The sequence below is a fragment of the Elgaria multicarinata genome, chromosome 2 (assembly GCF_023053635.1).
Source record: "Elgaria multicarinata webbii isolate HBS135686 ecotype San Diego chromosome 2, rElgMul1.1.pri, whole genome shotgun sequence".
In the NCBI taxonomy this organism is placed as follows: Eukaryota; Metazoa; Chordata; class Lepidosauria; order Squamata; family Anguidae; genus Elgaria; species Elgaria multicarinata.
In genome coordinates, this window is record NC_086172.1 from 118,154,198 (window position 1) to 118,174,469 (window position 20,272).

At 41.4% G+C, this 20,272-nt stretch overlaps 1 protein-coding gene across 1 annotated transcript in view; it reads left to right on the top strand.

Annotated features, from left to right (window-relative positions):
- The window catches only part of HSD17B12 (hydroxysteroid 17-beta dehydrogenase 12), an 82,743-nt gene that overhangs the window by 19,488 nt on the left and 42,983 nt on the right, over positions 1-20,272 (top strand). Inside the window, exons 2-3 of the mRNA XM_063117437.1 lie at positions 15,618-15,664; positions 17,459-17,534. Of these exons, the coding sequence (XP_062973507.1) occupies positions 15,618-15,664; positions 17,459-17,534 (123 nt within the window). The remainder of the gene's footprint in view (positions 1-15,617; positions 15,665-17,458; positions 17,535-20,272) is intronic.

Sequence of the window (20,272 nt, forward strand, 5' to 3'; positions counted from 1 at the left end):
CAACCATGGAGGGACTGGCTGAGTGGGTATAAGTAGTGGTGAATTTCTGGATGAGGCGGATTATCTAGATACATTTCAATCTGGCTTCAGGACAGAGGCTGCTTTGGTTGATGATCTGTGCTGGGAACTGGATGGGGGAGTGTGTCCCTGTTGGTTCTGCTGGACCTCCCTTTTGATTCAACTTTTGACTATTTATTACATTTTTATACTGCCCAATAGCCGAAGCTCTCTGGGCGGTTCACAAAAATTAAAACCATAATAAAACAACCAATAGTCTAAAAACACAAATACAAAATACAGTATAAAAACATCAACCATGGTATCTTTCTGGTCATTCCTCTGAGATGCGACTGTATGGCACTATTATATAGTATCTCTGGTCCTTCTTGGAGGGGCAATCTCAGATGTTAGTGCTGAGGAATTCTTCTTTGAGGCCATGGCTATTAGCCTGTGGTGTCCCTCAGTGTACATCTTATCCACCATGCTATTTAACATGTACATGAAACTGTGGGGAGATATTGTGAGTTCTGGGGTTTGGTGCCATCTGTATGCTGATGACACCCAACTCTATCTCTCTTTTCCATATAAATCCAAGGAAGCTGTTCTAGTTCTAAATCTGATGTCAGTAATGGATTGGATGAAATCGAACAAAATTGAAGCTTAATCTAGACAAGACAGAGGTGCTCCTGGCCACTTGAAAGGCAGATCAGGGAATAAGGACTCAGCCTGTGCTGGATGGGATTACACTCAGGCTTGCAATTTGGTGTACTTCTGGAGTCTGTCCTTAACCTGAAAGCCCAGAAGCCTATGATGGCTATAAGTGTGTTTGCACAGCTGAGGCTGGTGTACCAACTGCGCCCATTCTTAGAGATGTCTAATCTGGTCATGTTCCACCTGCCGCAGTTACATCCTGTTTAGACTACTGTAATGTGTTCTATGTGGGGCTACCTTTGAAAACTGTTCAGAAACTTCAGCTGGTCCAGAATGCTGCACCTAGACGGTTGAGCAGGACATGACTTCCTTGTTACAGCAGCTTAACTGGCTGCCTGTCAAAGTGCTGGTTATGACCTATAAAAGCTTACACAGCTTGAAACCATGTTACCTGAAAGACTGCCTTCTCCAATCTGCCCAGTCACTGAGGTCATCCAAGGGCATGCTCCTGGTGGTTCCACATAGACCCATCCTCCAATTGGAGTCCACCAGGGAAAGAGCCTTTAGTGTGGTGGCCCCCATCCTTTGGAATTCCCTGCCTCTGGAAGTCATGCAGGTGCCAACTTTGTATTATTTTCGTCGACTCCTGGGAATGTCATTGTTCCAGGAAGCCTTCCCTTAATGACCAGCTGCAGTTTATTTTGCACTTTGTTTCTTCTAAAAATCTATTTTTAATGTGTTGTTATTCTGTTTTATTCTATTTTACCTGTTCACTCCAAAATTTTGAATGGAGAGTGGTAATTAAATATTGTAAATAAAATAAATAAATAAAATAAAGTGTTGTCAATGGTTGCACCAAAATTGTGTAATTTCTTTCCACTAATACATTATTTTACATCCTAACAGCTTTTTAAAAATGAGAGAATTTTATCCTGATATCCAGCCTCTAAAATTTAATCAGAACACTGTTTTTATTCCTTAAATGTGGAGGGGAATTTTCCTTTGCAGTGAGTATTGGAAATTTATTATAGATACTAGCTTCTTTCTTCTGCAGATCTTAAACTAAACACGCATTTAACATGCCACTAATCCAAATCGTTGCATATTTGCAAGAAGAGGGATATACAAAACCTAGTCTCTCCCCCCCCCCCCCAATTCACTGTGAAAGCATGGTGGCGGTATACCAGCAAGCAATTGCATTGGTATTCTAGTAGCGTAGCGAAACCAGACAGGTCTGCAGCACACTGGTCTATTTTTAGACTAGGTTGCCATTTTTATCCTGTGAAAATATTCATCAGTGTCTGTGTGACAGGCCATCAGTTTTTGTAAATGTGTCAGAGATTACATTTTTCCTTCTACCTCTCCTCTCTATTATGCCTTGCAGTGTAGGGGGAAGGGGGTTACTTTGGATTTCAATTCATGCATTAAACTCCTCAATTCACAGATCTTTAACGTCATGCACTTCATTCATCTTTTTCTATTCGTAGCTGCTTACGTATCTCTGCTTATTGTCTATTATGGCTGAACTGTTCTAGCACACAAACACTGAAGGTATGGAGGGGGAAATTAATAGATTCAGATTTTCTGGCTATAATTCTCAGTCTAGTTTCTCTCCCCAGCCCCCACATATACCAGCCCATTCACAAAACACACTGAAGGTAACTATGCATTAGTACCTGTGGAATGGGTGTTCTATTTTTTCCTCAGACATATTTGTATGGAGAGAACCTAATGCCCTAACTCACAATGTGACTGTCCAGTTGAAAACCAATATGAGAGAGTGCTGGGGTCCCCAAAGTAGTGCCCTTGGGCACCTCCATTGGTGCCCTTCATTCCATACCCCCTTCAAAAATGCTTCTTAAAAATATTTTTAAAAAATCTCCTTCCTGTTCCTGAACCTGCTGCTGATCAGCTGTTCAGTGGGCATGAAGAGAAAGCAAAGCAAAGGACTAGAGGAGGAGCAAGGGGCAGAAACAGCAAGATAAAGAAGTGGAGGGGAGAGGAAGAGCAAGGCTAGGGGCTAGGAAGGGAGAGGAAGAAGGCTAGGGACAGGGAAGGGAGAGAAGAGAGGAAAGGGGTTGGGGGGAGAGAAATAGTGAGGCTACCGCCTGGGAGTAGAGAGAGAGCGCAAAGGGGGAAAAGGTCTGTGTACACAGAAGATTGAGTAGGCCAGGAACCAACTCCTTCCATCCCCCCACCCCGCCCTGCCCGCTAGCCAGCCTCTAACTTCACAATTTTTCTCTCTCCCCACCCATGCCCAACCACTGGTATCAGGTCCCCATGGCAACTGTTCTGTGACTAGTTACATCCTCAATGAAAGTCATTGAGCTTCAGCTATTGGGCGGTATAGAAATGCAATAAATAAATAAATAAATAAATATGATGGTACCTCCAGGAGTTCCTCAAATTCTCAAATGTGCTCCTGGGTCCAAAAAGGTTGGGAATCCCTAGGCTAGTGGATTGTGTTGCATTGGCTAGGCTCCACCAGTGAGACCTGAGTTCAAGTTTCTACTTGGGAATAATATAAACAGATGGTGGTCTAATAATAATGACTTAACTGACAAGGTGGCTGTACAGTTGAATGTATTTTTAATATGCATAAAGCTACAGGAGTGATTAATAATGATCCTCAGGCTTTGCTTTGAGGAGATCTGCAACCAACAAAGGTGGAGTAGTCAAGAGATGTATGATTTGTTTTGTGATTTCTTTTCAGATTGATAAATAACCTTCAGCCTGCCCTTTATCATGTAGCATGAGAAGCAACAGAACATTTACTTTTCTAGGACAGTGTATAAGCTGCAGACTATATAAATGGACAAGTAACTTATTTTTAACTTGAACACAATATGTTAGTTCAAGGGTGGGCTACATCTGGGGGTTGTGGGTTGCATTGTTCCTTACTGGGGATTGCATCCCACCGGTATTGAAGTTGCTGTGATGGTGGCAGAAATCGTGTCATTTTAGAAGAGAAACAAGGGATGAGGAGCATTTTGTTCCCCTGCTAAATTGGTGTGATTTTTGCTGCTGCTGTAACAGTAAATTGAATGGCAGCAGTGGCAAGGGAACGCAGGGGTACCTGTAAAAATAGCTACGCAGAAGAAATGAGGGGCACATGTTGCCTACCCTTGCATTAGACATTCTAGAAATGAACTTAATACTGGAAGATAAATCTAACTGGACTATAAATCATCATCATTGAGAGATGAGACAGTTTCATCTTTTTTAAAGGCTTGTTACCTTTACACTTGTGAGTTTAGTAATGGCTGCTTGTGGTTACCCTGCTAAATTCTCAACCTAGTCCGGTTCAAGTTCCTAGATAAGGAGTAAACTGGCCTGGAGATCAAATCGGGCCCTTAAAGCATGCCGTTTGCATCCAGGGTCATTTGTCCTCTTACTACTTGAGGGACAGCAGGGCTGTAAGTGAGAGAGGAAGTGCTGAATGTTTGAATGCCTCCTAGAGCCTTCTGTACTATTACAGAGGACTTGGGTATATAGATGGTCTCCACCTGATGCATTCAATTTTTTAAGAAGCAATTCCTGCCCCTTGAGTGAGCCAGGTTCAATCTTGTTTGTCCCCCCTTGCCATGACAAGAGGGTAGCCAGGCCCTAGTAAGCAAGATAAGCCTGAATCTGGAGTTACAGCGAGAAGCAAACTCATGTGTTTTCTCCTCCTCCCCTCAGCTAGAAGCTGAATGCGTGCCTCAATAACCCCCTTTTTAAAACTAGCTTTCCTTGAGGGTTTTGGTAAGGCATGCGAGGCTTCTAGTTTGTTGGGTAGTATTTTCAGGCTTTAAAAGATACAGCATTGCGATTTACACACATTACTCCATGGTGTAGCATAAAAAATGCCTGAATTGGTGGTAATCAGGCATTTACCTTGGCTATTCTTGTCGGCCAACTGCAGTTTTATGAGCATGTGGATTAAAAGTTGAGAGATCTTCTACAATTGCAACACTGAGGTATTTAAGTGAAGATGCATGTTTTTAAAACTAACTGATTCAATCAGTTTGACTGGGATGTAAAGAGCTTTGTGCCTGAGTAGAAGTTGCTTCACCTAGGCTCTTGTTGGCAAGTTGTGTATGTGTGCCAACTTATGATTGCAGCCCTTCATAATGCTGCAATCTCTGATGGATCCCCTGACCTCCTGGATGAACTGTGTGTGCTCACATTCAAGGGGCTATAGTTGGAAGCAAAGTGCAAAAAGCTGTATTGAGCTTGCGGAAATTAGTACACAGCTCTCTGGATCCCAGGTCATAAAACTATATGAGGGATGAAATGAGGAGAGTTGTGCATTCATAGTTTGTATGGAGACAGTGGTAATGAATGTTGCGTGCTGTTTTGGATATTGCAGCCATCGTGACTAGTAGCCATCTTGACTAGTAGCCATTCCCCCTTTAAAGGGGGAATTGAAATTGGCAGCTATTTCTATATCTTGTTGTAGCAAATTCTACAGTTAAAGTATGTGCTGTGTGAAGGAGTACTTTTGTCTTTCTAGAATCTCTCGCCATTCAGCTTCATTGGACAAGCCTGGATTATAGTATCATGAGAAGAAAAATGTTTCTATCCATTTTCTCCCTACCATACATAATTTTATACATATCTATCATTTCCTTCTTACTCATTTTTGTTCTAAGCTAAAAATCTTAAAACATTGCCCCCTGTTCATTTTAGTTGCCCTTTTTAGCTCTACATTATTGAGGCCAGAACTGACCACAGTATTAGCATGATATCACCATAGATTTTTATAAAGGCATTATGATATTTGCAGTTTTATTTTCAGTTCCTTTCCTACTAATATCCAACATAGAATTTGCTGTTTTCACAACTCTACCCTGAATCGATGTTTTAATAATAATAATAATAATTTATTTCTTACCTGCCTCTCCACTTAAATCGAGGCGGGGAACAACAGCTTATATAAAACACATAAAAACTGAATAAAATCTTAGTATACATGATTAAAAAATCCTTAAAACATCCTTAAAACATGCTAAAATTCCTAAGCATTGCCCCCTGGAGGAATGCCAAGAACTGTGCAAGCCAGATTGGACTGGTGGTTCTGCAGCCCTGTGTGACACACTTAGCCTTGTTCTCTGACACCTCAGCCCCCTCGCCTCCCCACCCCCAAGTGGCTGCCTCACTGTCTAATGGTAGGTAGTACGACAGAGGCATCCTAAAATTCCACTGGATAGGCCTGCCATCATACTATCCATCACAATCCCAAGATCCCTTTCCTAGACATTCACTGGCAGCTCAGACCACATCAACGTATAAGTGAAGTTGGGATTTTTTTTGCTCCGAGGTGCATCATTTTATGCTTATTTGCACTGTGCCCATTTCTCAGTTCAGAGAGATTCTTTTGGAGTTTTTTGCTATCACTTTTGTTTTAACTGTTCACTCTTACTAGCAAACTTCTCCACCTCACTGCTCACTCCTACTTCCAGATCATTTTTGAACATGTTAAAAAGCACCGGTCACAATACAGATCATTGGGGGGACCTCTCTATTCAAATCCCTCCATTGCAAGAACTGTCCATTTATTCCTACCATCTGTTTCCCGTTCTTTAATCAGTTGACAACAGATGACAAAGAAAAGGCGAAAGTGCTCAATTCCTACTTTGGAATTGAGGGCCAGGATTTCTTCTCAATCCTCTCAGAGTGCAGGACACAGAATACTAGGCTCAAGTTACAGGAAGCCAGATTCTGGCTGGACATCAGAAAAAACTTCCTGACTGTTAGAGCAGTACGACAATGGAATAAATGCTTTAAGGTGGATTCCTGCATTGAGCAGGGGGTTGGACTCGATGACCTTATAGGCTCCTTCCAACTCTACCATTCTATGATTCTAGACCTTCTTTCATGTTTTTAAACCTGAACTAAAAGCTGATCTTTTAAATTGGATTCTGGTCTTCACCTAAACTTAAGCTTGCTGAGTTACACTGAAAGACCTAAAACTGAACTTACACTGAGCTTGAACTGGAAGCTAAGCTTTCACCTTGTTTATAAGCAGATTTCTCTGCTAACTGGGTCTGCACCGTAGCCCTTTTTACCCCCTTTCCAAACTTGGGTTTAGTGTAGGTCTCAAAGCTTCTCTGGTGAAGCACAACTAACACCAGTATTTATTTTATTTTATTTTATTTATTTATTAGATTTCTTTACTGCCCATTAGCTGAAGTATGGGCCAAACAAAACAACAGATGAATTAAAAGCCTATCATAGGCCTTCAAATATGTGGAAGTAGAGGAAAGTCTTGAACTGACACCGAAAAGAAAATGTTGGTGCCAGACAAGCTTCACTGGAGAAAGCATTCAAATGTTGGAGGGCCACCACTGAAAAGGCCTTTCCTTTGTTGTTGTCCTCCAAACTTCCCTTGGAGGAAGCATTCTGAATAGGCCCCCATCTTGATGGCAGTGTTTTGGCGCTGTGAGACCTCTGGTTTCTGCATTTGCGTTCCTTCCCTGCAGGGAAGGGATGGGGGAGGAATGAGGCACGCAGAGGAGGACAAGGAGAGGAACGCAGGGCGCCCGAACCACCTCTCTTCCCTCTGACCTCCCTCTGGCTGCTCGTTCCTCCCCCGTCCCATTTTTTAAAATTATTATTATTACTACCCTGTTCTTCTCTCCCCTCCCCCTGTTTTTAGTTTTTTATTTACCAGGGGGCTCTCCTGAGCTCCTGGAGGTCCGCCTCCTTCCCTGTCCATTCAATGGCAAACAATCAGGAGGTGCCATCAGCTGTGACACACCTCTGCAGACAAAAAAGTCGAGGCAAGTGCTTGACTTCTCTTCAGCAAAGTTTCTGGGGTTTGCCCCTGGATGGCTTCGCAATGGCGGCTGTGTCATGTAGATGACCTGTTGCTACTGCGAATCCGCCCTGGGGCAAACCCTGGGGCAAACCCATCGCTTAGACAAGCCCTAGGCCTCAGACGTTGATTGCAGTGTACAGGCAGGATAAAAGGGTAGCATTTACCTTCTCCTCACATGGGTGCTTAACTCACCTATCTGCTTAACTTTTGATTACCTTGATGCTATGTCACTGGGGCTAATCTGCATTGTTAATTGGGGCACTTCCTCATGCTTTTAAAGCTGGCTCTCTTACAAGCCTGTCCTGCTTTATAGCCAGACAAACCTCTCTGAAGTGGGGAGAGTATTTCATAACTGGGTCACCACTACCTATAACTCCCCCTCTATGGTAGCTACCCAGCTCATCTGAAATGGGGAGTACCTGCAGGAGGTTCTCCACTGAAGCTGTAAAGGGCTTTAAAGGTCAGAACCAGTACTTCAGATTTGGCTTTAAAATGGACTGGGAGCCAATGCAGTTGTGTGTGAGACAGAGAAGTCTTGAAAAAACTGTTTGCTTTTTCATTGGAAATAATCTACCCAAGTATTTAGTGATCCTTTCCCCCAGGTAATCTCCAAATGAAATGCTTCCTGGCTTAGACCTTATCTTTTGCCAGGGGGCGGGGACTGTAGTACCTTTAGCACTGGTTACTTATTCTTTCTATGATAGTTAAATGGCTCTCAGCGCTCTATCCTATCCAATCCTGTACATATTCTGTTGCTGATGATTTAAAAGCAGCTGGCTGACTTTGAGAGTTGAATGTTTATCTAGTGTTTGCTTGCTAAAGACAGTGAGTTAGATCAAGAGAAAAAACAAGAAAGAGGTTAAGGACACTCATGCAAAGTGCCTCCTTTCCAATTCCTCCTCTGATTGATGCCCCCACACCCATGGCTCATCCCACACTGCTTTGGAGGTTTTCCTGAGCCCTCAGTAGCTTGTGGGGAAGACACAAGACACAACAGTGGGGAGAGAAATCCCCTTGTGCAAGCATCATAATACCATATGCTTATGTTCATTCATATGAAATCTACTATGTCTTAGAAGCTTTCCATGATTTGGGGTGGGGTCTGGTTGTGAAGATAGTATATGCACAGTTTGAGGGTGTACTGTAGCACTTGGAATGAAAAAAGAGGTTTAGAAGCTCACATTTGTCTCATTTTCTGCACCAGATTTTCTGTTCAGTAAATGCATTGTGTTACTGCTGTCTTATTAACTTGCAGTGTCTGCATGCTTATCTTCTTTGTTCTTGTTAAAATATGAGCTGGCATGTGTTGGACTGCATTAGCGTTCACTCCTAGGGACTTCAGTGGCTTCTAAATTTGGCATTGCTAAGCTGGTGCTCTGTTTGCTTGAATCAATTGGGGCTGCTATTTTTAGAAACAAAGGGGAATTGAAATAGCAATTTTCTTTCCAAGTAATAGATCCCAAGAGGAATACTGATGCAAGCTCTCTGTCATTGCATATACCCCCCCTCCCCAAAAGCACACAGACAAAAGGCAGCTGTCACCTTTTGCGGCAGTATTAATCTTTAATCAATCGAGTATTTTCTGCATTCAGGTGTTCGGGGGGGGGGGGGAATTGGTCATGAGGAGAACCTGCCTGGAATAACTAAGCACTCTGGTGGGTAATGGCAGGGAATAGACAGAGCAGCTAAAAATAGCATTTGCTTCAAGTGTTCCTCCGGTCTATTTTTGATGCTTGATTTTGATAAGGTTGATTGGGCTGTTACTAAAATTAAGTTTGTAGTAGGCTAAAAACACTCAGTAGACTGTTTTAACCAACACAAGCTAAAATACTTTTGTGAGCTGCTGATAATTGTAGAAGAAAGTGCTGGTCAAATGCCAGTGTTTATATAATCTATTAAATGAGGCACTCTTTGATGCCAAGCTGGGCTAATCTCTGTTCTCGCCTGTTTTATTCTGAAGGGACTAAAATGACTTCTGTTTAGCTTTCACAGTGGTGTGTAGTGTTTGAGGTCCCCCCCCCACATTTTATGTTCATGCTGATTCAATTTTTATTATATGTTTTTTGCATTGGAAGTCTTGATTTGTTCATTCCTACTAGAAGCTGCATTTAATGCACTTGTGAAATAACATGATAGAGTATTACATGCTGAAGAGAGAAATACAGATGTTGGAGTCCTTTGTGATTAGACTGTAAATCAGGGGTCCCCAATATGGCGCCCACAAGCTCCTCCTATGACATCTGCAAATGGGTCCTTAATGTGGTACCTGTGAGTACCCAAAAATATTTTTTCTATTTTTTTAAATATAAATACATGTATTGGTATGAAATCCATACAACTTTCTAGCAATTATATGTGGGATTCAACAAAATTGGATGAAATATCCAAATAAGTATCCATTTGAAGGTGGTGTCTGTATGCCACCCTTTCAAATACTGAAAGTGTTGTAATAGGAAGTGAATGTTTCACCTTCCAATGTTTTAATATCAGTTTTTTATCTGTCAAAAGAGCGTAGAGAATCCATGTATGCTGACCATATGTATGTATACATATTAAATTCGAGTACAATTTTTTTCTTTGTAATAACCTCCCTGCAAAAAAGCAACATTGCCAAAACATATGTTTAAAAGAAGCATTTGGTGCCTTTATACAAATCAATGGTGCGACCACACTTAGAATACCGTGTACAGTTCTGGTCATTACACCTAAAAAAAAGGATATTATAGAAAAGGTGCAGAAAAGGGCAACTAAAATGATTAAGGGGATGGAGCATCACCCCTGTGAGGGAAGGTTACAACAGCTGGGATTGTTTATCTTGGAAAAAAGGAGGCTAAGGGGAGACATGACAGAGATGTACAAAATTATGCATGGTATGGAGAATGTCGATAGGGAGACATTTTTCTCCCTCTCAAAATACTAGAAGCCGAGGTCATCCCATGAAGCTGATTGGTGGGAGATCCAGGACAAATAAAAGGAAGTACTTCTTCACACAGTGCATAGTTTAATAATGGAACTCACTACCACAGGATGTAGTTATGGCCACCAGTTTGGATGGCTTTAAAAGCGGGTTGGATAAATTCCTAGAGGAGAAGACTTATCAGTGGCTACTAGCCCTGATGGTTATGTGCTACCTCCAGTATCTGAGGCAGTAAGCCTGTGTGCACCAGTTTCAGGGGAACATGGGTGGCAGGGTGCTGTTGCACTATGTCCTGTTCTGTTGGTCCCTGGTCGACAGCTGGCTGGCCACTGTGTGAACAGAGTGCTGGACTAGATGGACTCTCGGTCTGATCCAGCATGGCACTTCTTATGAATTGGTTCATCTCCTGAATGACTTTGCAAGTTCTGCTTTAGTACTAAAATAATCAAATTATCTTCCCGTTGTTGTTGTTGATGATGATGATGAAAATCAATCTGAAAACAATTCAGAAAAATTGGTTAGTGTTTACCTACCTTCTAATGAAACCTACATCTCCAAATAAGTATTAAGGTTATATTAGACAATAATGTACTTCTACTAAAATAGATGATTAAATAAAATCTTCCTCACTAGTGATTTAAACTGTGTTTTAAAAAATTAAAATCGAGTCCTTCAGAGAAGCAATTTAAAATGATCTAAATCAATTTGATTTAAATCAAATCAACCCTGGGGAGGGGTTCACCTTATTTCTAAGCACCACAGTATGTGGAGGGGCAACTATTCAAGTGCTGTTGGCTAAAATAAGGGTGAGTTGTGGAGGGGGGTAATTCTGGAAGCTTAAGTTCTTTGTGGTGTCTATGAATCACACATGAGTTTTGCGCCTGTGCAGAGCATGCATCGGAACTTTCTAGAGCTGAGATGTTTAGGCAGGAAGTCCGCCCTCTCCCGCTCCTGTGCTGGCTTTGGTTTTTCTTTTCACTGTCACAGCAAAAGTATCATTGAAAGCTTTCTCTACTAAATTGTCATTTGTAGGCAATTATGCTGAGTGTTTCCTACAGTTAAATTCTATTTTCATTTTTATTTTAGTTGTTGTTTCCTTCTCTCTTTTAAACATTTTTCTGTTATGTGATTTGCTGCTCATGTGGTGTCTCTCAGCAGTCTTTGGCCCTGAAGGCCCCATTCCATGAGTGTGAGAGTTGTGGGAGCGAACTGCTTCCAGCTAATGGCCATAATTCAGTCTGATCTGTTTTGGCAAGGGCCACATTGTAGAATTGTGTGCTGTTTGCCAAACAGGTGAAGCGGAACTACCTTCATGTCTTTGAGCAGTACTTTGGGATTGAGCCTTATGGGCAATAGATTCAGTAAAGCAATCAGAGTCAGCTCCACTCCCAATTTGCTCAAAACAGTCACTTGAAATGGCCTTGGCCTTGGAGTCAGAATCAACCAGACCATTGTTACAGACAGCACAGACTTGATCCTAATTGTCAAGAACTTGATCCCTCAACAATGCTGGGTCTCCCTGTCTAAAGAAGGACAAATCCAAGCACTCTTCAGCCGGTGGGTCCTAGAAGAAAAAAGAAATTTAAGCAGAGGGTTAGGGATGCGTACCAAACTACACCCATGCCATCTCCTGTTCCACAGGATGCCACGGCTGGACTGAACAGAGAACCTCCACAACTTCCATCTCTGTTACTTCTCTCTTCCTTTCCAATGGTGCTAATGAGATGAGATCTGTATTAATAGTTCAATATCAGAAAGGAAAATAAGGGATTTATTTCCGCTGCTGATATCTCATCAAAAACTACCAAGCATTACTTTAGGCTGTGGGCTATACCTCACTATCTTTGCTCCACAGACTCTAGAAGAGGCTAATCAGACTTTTACCATTCAGGAAGATCTGACAAATTTTTACTCAGACAGAAGAGGGTGGGGATTGTCTTGACAATGCTCTTGTTCACCCTCCTGTTCTTAGGACACAGGTTGACTGTAAAATAGAGAGTCTCCACAAGATGCTACAGACAGCAACCCTGGTACTTTGAACCTTATCCTTCTTAGGCTTGACTAGGTTTGTTGGACTCCAGGAAATCTCACACTGAAATTGGCAGAGTTCTCTAGAACACAGCTTCTTACAGCTACCATGTCCTCGCCACTGGTGTCAAATCTGATCATGTAAGTACTGCAAGTGCAGGTGACACTAACCTCAGCACTTCCAGTAGTGCCTGTGATGTCTGTTCAGCTCCCTTTGGCACCACACACAACACCAGCGGTTCTGTCTTTGTGGGAAACTCTGCAGGTCCTGCCTCTGATGATGGTGCCGCAATTTTCAGTGCCTCTTCCTACAACTACTTTAATTTTAGCACCTATCCCTCACATTGTGATTGCTCTCATTCCACTACAACCACCAATGCAGTTAGAATCAGACCCAGACAACTATCAGTTGGATTTGTCTGAATCAGAATTGGCCCAACCTTCAGCTTAGTCCCCAGATCAGGGGGTAGGCAGTCATTCTGCTGGGCTCACCAAAGAAGCTTGATCACATATCATCTGTTGTCAAATTTATTTAATTTGTCAATAGATTATATGCTAGACCACATCTGTAAGATCAAAACCTCCGCAAAAAAGATGCAATCGTGCTACCTTACTATCCATGTTCTAGGCCTTGGAATAGGTCACAATGCCAGTGACATTCCCCATATTCTTTGAATGATTGTCCCTTTCAAAACATGGGCACCCAGCAGTCCAAATGGACCTTCCCTTCCACTCAGTATTATCAACAGTCTGCTCAATATTATCAGCAGTTGCATCAGAAGCAATAAGATAGACGGAAGCATCTCCTTTGACCCGCCACCAATTGTGTTTACCACTTCACCTTCCTCTGGTTTACATCTAAGCAGATATTATGCTGCATGGCATTGCAATACGACTGATAAACGGGTGCTTCCTGTTGTGCAGTACAGGTATATGATCGAATTCTTCTCACTACCTCTGCTGGGTTGTTCATGAATTACATCCTCTTTTCCCTCTCTGGGAATAATCATGAGGTATCACAACTTAGTACACTAATGCCTCCAACTCTATTGGGCCCATCAGCAAAATGAGAGTAAGGCCATAGCTAGACCTAAGGTTTATCCCTGGATCGTCCAGGGGTCAAACCTGTTCATCTAGGTGACACACAGGGCATCCAGTGCTCAGGCAGGGGCGAACCCTGGATGATCCCAGGATAAACCTTAGGTCTAGCGGTGGCCTCAGTTTAGGAAACATGCAGTTTTCCATCTACTTCTCCCACTGGCAGAAAAGTAGAACAGGGTGTGGGTTAACAGACATGTGCAGGGTAGCTTTTCCCTATATGAAGCAGTACTTGATAGGTGACTTGTCCGAGGCTACCAGTGAGCTTCATGTTTAAATGATGGCTTGTAGATGAATCACTTGTATCCAAATATAACTCCAGTTCAACAGGGCAGCTGCTATTTTTCAGATGAAGGGATTAATTGGAAGAGGCAATTAGAGAGTACCCTTCCTTAAAATGATGTTGTAAAGGGGATGTCTGTGTGTGTAAGTTAGATCTAAAAGCTTACATTTATTACGTAAAAGTCAAACCTTCTAATTCAGGTTCCAATGGATAGAAAAGATAAGATGTACAGATGTAAAGATGTACACCGCCCAGAGAGCTTCGGCTATGGGGCGGTATATAAGTGAGAAGAAGAAGAGGAGGAGGAGCACCAGCAGCAGCACCAGCAGCAGCAGCACCAGCAGCAGCAGCAGCCGCCGCCGCCGCCATGCAGGATCAGACTGAGGGTCCATCTAATCCAGCACTCTGTTCACAAAGTAGCCAACCAGCATCAGCCAGGGACCAACAAAGCAGGATGTGGTGCAACAGCACCCTCCCACCCATGTTCCCCAGCAACTGGTGCACACAGGCTTACTGCCTCGTATACTGGAGATAGCACACAACCATCAGGGCTAGTAGCCATTGATAGCCTTTGCCTCCAGGAATTTATCCAACCTCCTTTTAAAGCCATCCAAATTGGTGACCATCACTACATCTTGTGGTAGTGAGTTCCATAATTTAACTATGCACTGTGTGAAGAAGTATTTCCTTTTATTTGTCCTGGACCTCCCACCAATCAACTTCATGGGATGACCCCAGGTTCTAGAATTTTGAGAGAGGGAGAAAAAGGTCTCCCTATCCACATTCTCCATACCATGCATAATTTTGTACACCTCTATTGTGTCTCCCCTTAGCCTCCTTTTTTCCAAGCTAAACAATCCCAGGTGATGTAATTTTCCCTCTTAGGGGAGATGCTCCAGCCCCTTAATCATTTTAGTTGCCCCGTTTCTGCACTTTTTCCAGCTCTATAATATCCTTTTTTAGGTATGGTGACCGGAAATGTACACAGTATTCTAAGTGTGGTCTAAGTATAAAGGCAGTATGATACTGGCAGTTTTATTCTCAATTCTTTTTGTTATAATGCCTAACGTGGAGTTTGCCTTCTTTACAGTGGCCACACACTGGGTTGACATTTTCATCGAGTTGTCCAACACAATCCCAAGATCTCTTTCTTGGTTGGTCACCGCCAGCTTAGATCCCATTAGGTTATACTAGAAGTTGGGTTTTTTCCCTCAACATGCATCACCTTACACTTGTTTACATTGAACCGCATCTGCCATTTGGATGCCTACTCTCCCAGCTTGGAGTGATCCCTTTGTTGCTCTTCACAATCCCTTTGTGTTTTAACAACCTTAAATAATTTGGTGTCATCAGCAAACTTGGCCACTTCACTGCTCTCTCCTAATTCCAGATCATTTATGAACAAGTTGAAAAGAATTGGTCCCAGTACCAATCCCTGTGGGACCCCACTATTTACTTCCCTCTATCAGGAGAATTCACCATTTATTCCTAGTTTCTGTTTTCTGTTCCCTAACCAGTTACTGATCCATAAGAGGATCAGTCTTATTCCATGAGTGCTAAGGTTTTTTTAGGAGTCTTTGGTGGGGGACTTTATCAAAAGCCTTTTGGAAAACCAAGTAAACAGTGTCCACCGGATCACCCTTGTCTACATGTTTGTTGATAATCTCAAAGAATTCTAGTAGATTAGTGAGACAGGACTTGCCTTTGCAGAAGCCGTCTCTCCCCCCACCCAATTGATATCACTTCTAAAAAGCCAAGAACGAAATATGATGGCATAAGCTTTTGAAACTTTAATTTACACTAACACCTCTTTTCTTCTCCTCTCTCCCATTTTGTAGTTGTCACGGGAGCTACTGATGGAATTGGAAAGGCATATGCAGAAGAGGTAAGGATTCAGCTTTTTATATTTTCCACCCTCAACAAGTGTGCATATGCATCCAACTATAGTTCTGGACTGAGCATTAAATTACTTCACCTTTGCAAACAACAATGCAGGGAGAAATTTGTTCATTCGTGTGTAGCTTAATTTAGCTTAATTTGAAATGCCACAATGGCCTGGTTCAGACATCACGCTAAACCATGCTGCACTCCGTTAACCATTTTGTGGTTAAGCAGCATGGTTTAGCGTGTTGTCTGAACCAGGCCAATGTGTGTTAAGAAGTCCACAAATCAATGCATTTGCATTCTTTACTAGCTTTAAGAAATAAAATGTAAAATACGAGATCTAATATACAAAACATGGGTTGCTGTGCTTAAAAAAGGTAACTTCTAAAAGCTGTGCTAAATCACATAGTTCAAAATAGTTGTATGTATTGGTCGTAATTGTTGTCACAGGGAATCACCATGATACAATGTATGCTTGTGTTACTGATGTACGCATATGTGCGTGCATACACACATACACACAGAGGGGAGAAAGAGAAACAATAAAAACTCATCGTGCAAGCTACATCTGCTGAAATTCCCTCTTTCCTTTTGCATCTGGCCACCCTAAGCCTAGACATTAGGGGAGAAGCTTCCAATGTCTTTCATATTCTGACCATTGATTTGTCAGTACTCTGAATCAGACAACATATTTCTCTGCGGTGGTTTTAGAACTCCATGGTGGAGTTTTTACACCACCATTGAGAAATGTTTTGTCTGGAGGGAAAACTCCACTCCATGGTGGAGTTTTTAAACAAAACACTCCACGGTGAATATCCAGACTGTGCAGAAGAAAGTTTCTGCACAATGGTTGTGTTATGTGGAGGGCTCCGTGGAGTTTCCTATTACATTGAATGGACTTTTCTCACTGGCTACAGAGTTCTCTGGCAAGAGGGGCGAAAGGAAGGAGTGCTGCTCTAGGAGAACTGCTGTGATTGTGTTTTTTTGCGGCAATAGCTGCTGTGATACCATCGGGAGGACTGGGGACTTTTATTATTTAAAAGCTTAAAATAAACTTTTATTTTACTCTTCAATGTGGCAGAAGTTCTGAGAAGTTCTGGTTGAAAGGAACTTGAGTGTGCCATCAACACATTGTGCTGCTATTTGGCTTAAGAGTACACTGGGCTGGGTTAGGCCATAGTTAAATTCTGCTATTTGATAGCAGATTCTGCTCTTCTCCATTGAAGAGATGAATCCTTCCATATTTGCTGCAAGATAATAAAACTGGTAGACAAATACCAAATGGCCAGGAACTATTGATCTAAAAAGGGAAATCTTTGACTCTTAAAACATATCAGTGCTATCTCATCTTTGCCAATTTTGCTTTATCTGGGTGCCAGATGTAGTGTTTGCTTACAAATAGCACTTAGGATTCAATATTAAGGTTTGGTTATCTAGGCAGGGAATAACTATACCTCAATTTAAATTAGATGTGGCAATGTTACTTCAGTGACTTGGTGATTTTGAAGAGACCTAGAAACAGCTGACTGTCCAGCTCAATTATGAATTGAAGATCTTTCCTTGAACATGCAATGTATGTATAAAATCTTGCTATTTGTAATTCATTTTATTTTATAGGTTAATCCAGTTTTAGTCAGATATTAGGAACCTGATTCAAACTTTTCCTCCTTCCGACAGACAGAGGGAACTTTGGGATCCAATCCAATTATTGCATTTTTGTATAAATAGCGATGCTTATCTATAAAGTACTGCCACAGAGTTGTAACTGGCCTTTTTGGATTTTATCCTTTCTCAGTTAGCAAGGCGTGGAATGAAGATGGTTCTTATCAGCAGATCTCAGGAAAAACTGGATCAGGTTGCCAGTGAAATGAGTAAGTCTTCTTATTTATTTTTCTTCTATAGTACATGGAGAGCTGAAACAAAGTAGTTGAGGTTAACATCTTAAACATTAATCTAAACGTTAATCCAATAGATTCACTTTAATTTCAGTGCTGAAGGTTCATAATTCTTAAAGTTCTTTATGATGGTAATGAGCAACTCACAAACTCAAGTTGTATTAGTCTTAATGTTCTTTGAAATATTAACTGTTTGTGGTATAGTTGGGGAAACAATGCACATCAACTGCTCATGTTGAGCTTCTTTTAATGAAAATACTAAATACCCTTTTCTTCGAAGTATTGTAACAATAATAGTGGGCACCATATGATGAATACTCACCCAGGAGATTTTGCACACTTGTTGAAGCATCTCGCAAAACTGCCTAACAAATATTCATCCTGACTAATATTTTGTTCTTTGCATCTCTCACATGAAGCTAGAACTCTCATAAAAGGAGCATATAAAATATTAGATATATTCTCATATTAACATTGCATTATTTTTCAGACATTGACTCTGACATACTGTAAGTGTTCACTGTGTTTTTTCTGTCCATTTTAATGTATTAATGTTAATGTAAGTGGTAAGTAACAAACAAGATTGAACTTTTCCCACCTAAACACTAGAAAAAATAAGTTATGCTTCAGATAAGAAGTTTGAAAGAAGCTTGCCCGGTTGGCAAAGATTTTTTTTTTAAAAAACTAAGCCTTTAGCATTCCTTTCTTTAAAATTCCACTGAACACACAGCAGCCAGGGCAGTGCCAACGGGTGTATGGCAGTTGGAGCAGGTACAGCAGGTCCAATCCAAGTCCCTCACATGTGTTGTTGGAGTGTGTGGATAGAATATAGGAAGGTTACAATTACAGTTCTATGAAACAATACATTTTTAGGAACATAAAAACTTTCCACAGAAAAATATAGCAGCAAAAAGTTTCCCGATACTAATTCTCCACTTGAAAAATGTTTTATTTCCATATTACTGCCAATGATCAAATTGTGCCTTCTGCATTACTACTTGCTATGGCTGGGAACAGCATCTTCTGCCCACCCACAGCAAGCTACTGCCCTTATCTTGAAATCTCTTGCCTAATTCAAATTCATTGGTAAAGGCCTTCTGGAACTTCTGTAGCCTTGCATTTTCTGAATTGTCCATTATCGCTTAGTGTTCTCTACCTTGTCCTTATTGCTTCATTATCAAGCCCTGTCTTTTCTCCCACATCTTTGTTCCATAAACGCTCAGGGAAGACCTGACTGTGTATTTATATATTCATTAGAGAATGGAAGAGCCTTTCTTGTTACTCCTAGTCAAAAGGTGAACGGGGGTGGAGTCACTTCAGACACATCATGAAAACTTTCTTTGAAATGCAATTTGGAGAAATGGTTTAAGACCAGCTATAAGCACGAATAGTTTTAAACTGGCCAACCTAAAAAGAAAATAGCAATAAACTATAGGTTTTGTACAATTCTGGAATAGCCTCCCGAGAAGAGGAAAGCCCTCTGGTTACAAAGACAGATAAAAAATAAAGATGCTTTGTTCTTTTTGATGTGGAACCTTAGTTCCACATTAGAACAGTTCCAGGAAGATTTCTTGCCTCCATTCAGATAAAGGTTTGAAGAATATTTCTCTTCTTCTGCTGGGTCATATTTCTGTGGTTTGAGGTGGTGGTTGAAGTAGGAATAAGCATTGCTTTGAGTCTAAAAAATCTTGAATTATCTGAACAAAATATAAATCGATGGCCCATTCTGATATATTTGGATTCAGGAAGGATTTTTTCTGTGTCATATGCAATATTTTATTTTGTTTGCACAAGCTGTTGTGCAAGGTGTTGCACAACTCATTATGTCTTCATTACACTCTGACCCAGTTTGCAAGTTACTGCCATTTCCTGAGTTATTTAACTCAGGAATTAGTGGGGGCACATGGGAGCAAGTGCACTACTTCGCACCTACTTGCCATTTTCACTTTCAGTTAATGGCCTGTTCCATTCCTGGATTGTTTTGCAATGTCTGAAACTGAAAACTCTGGGTTGTTTAAGGGTTAATCAACCCAGAGATAACCCAAAAACAAATCATGGTTTAACTCTGGGTTGGTTAACCCCTAAACCTCTCAATGTTTCCAGGTTTGCACATCACGAAACATTCCAGGAACAAATTGAGCTGAAGTGGGCAAGCAGGAGGGAGGCTACATGCTCCCTCCCATGTGCTCGCAAACCATGGGTGGTTTGATTGTGTGAACCAGGTTTAGGTGTAGCTTGTGCTAGTTGTGTTAATTCGTTAGTGGTTGTGTAACTATTATCAGAATTACATCAACTTGTGTATTTTTTCTGCTAGCATAACATTGGCTAGAACCCAGAACTAACACAATTAGCACAGGCAATATCTAGTCTGATGACGTTACAATGAGTTGTGCAATGCCATGTGCCACAATCTGTGGAATGGCTTGTGCAATGGTTTGCACAAACAGAATCAGAGGGTCAAAAAAGGCTTTCTGCAAGTGGCAGAAGCATCGTGCTAGTGGAATGACACAGTTGGATACAACCTATAAGTATAATCAAAGCTTTTTACACTTAAAAGAGCTCACCATTTCTGCTAAAGGGCTTTAAAACACACACACCTAGTAACAGGCAGAGCAATCCTAACTGCCTCAGACAGCCATCTAAGGGGTGTTATGATGCAATAGAGACATCCCTCTGCCAATGGAGATGAACTCCACCGATGGGGTTCCATATCT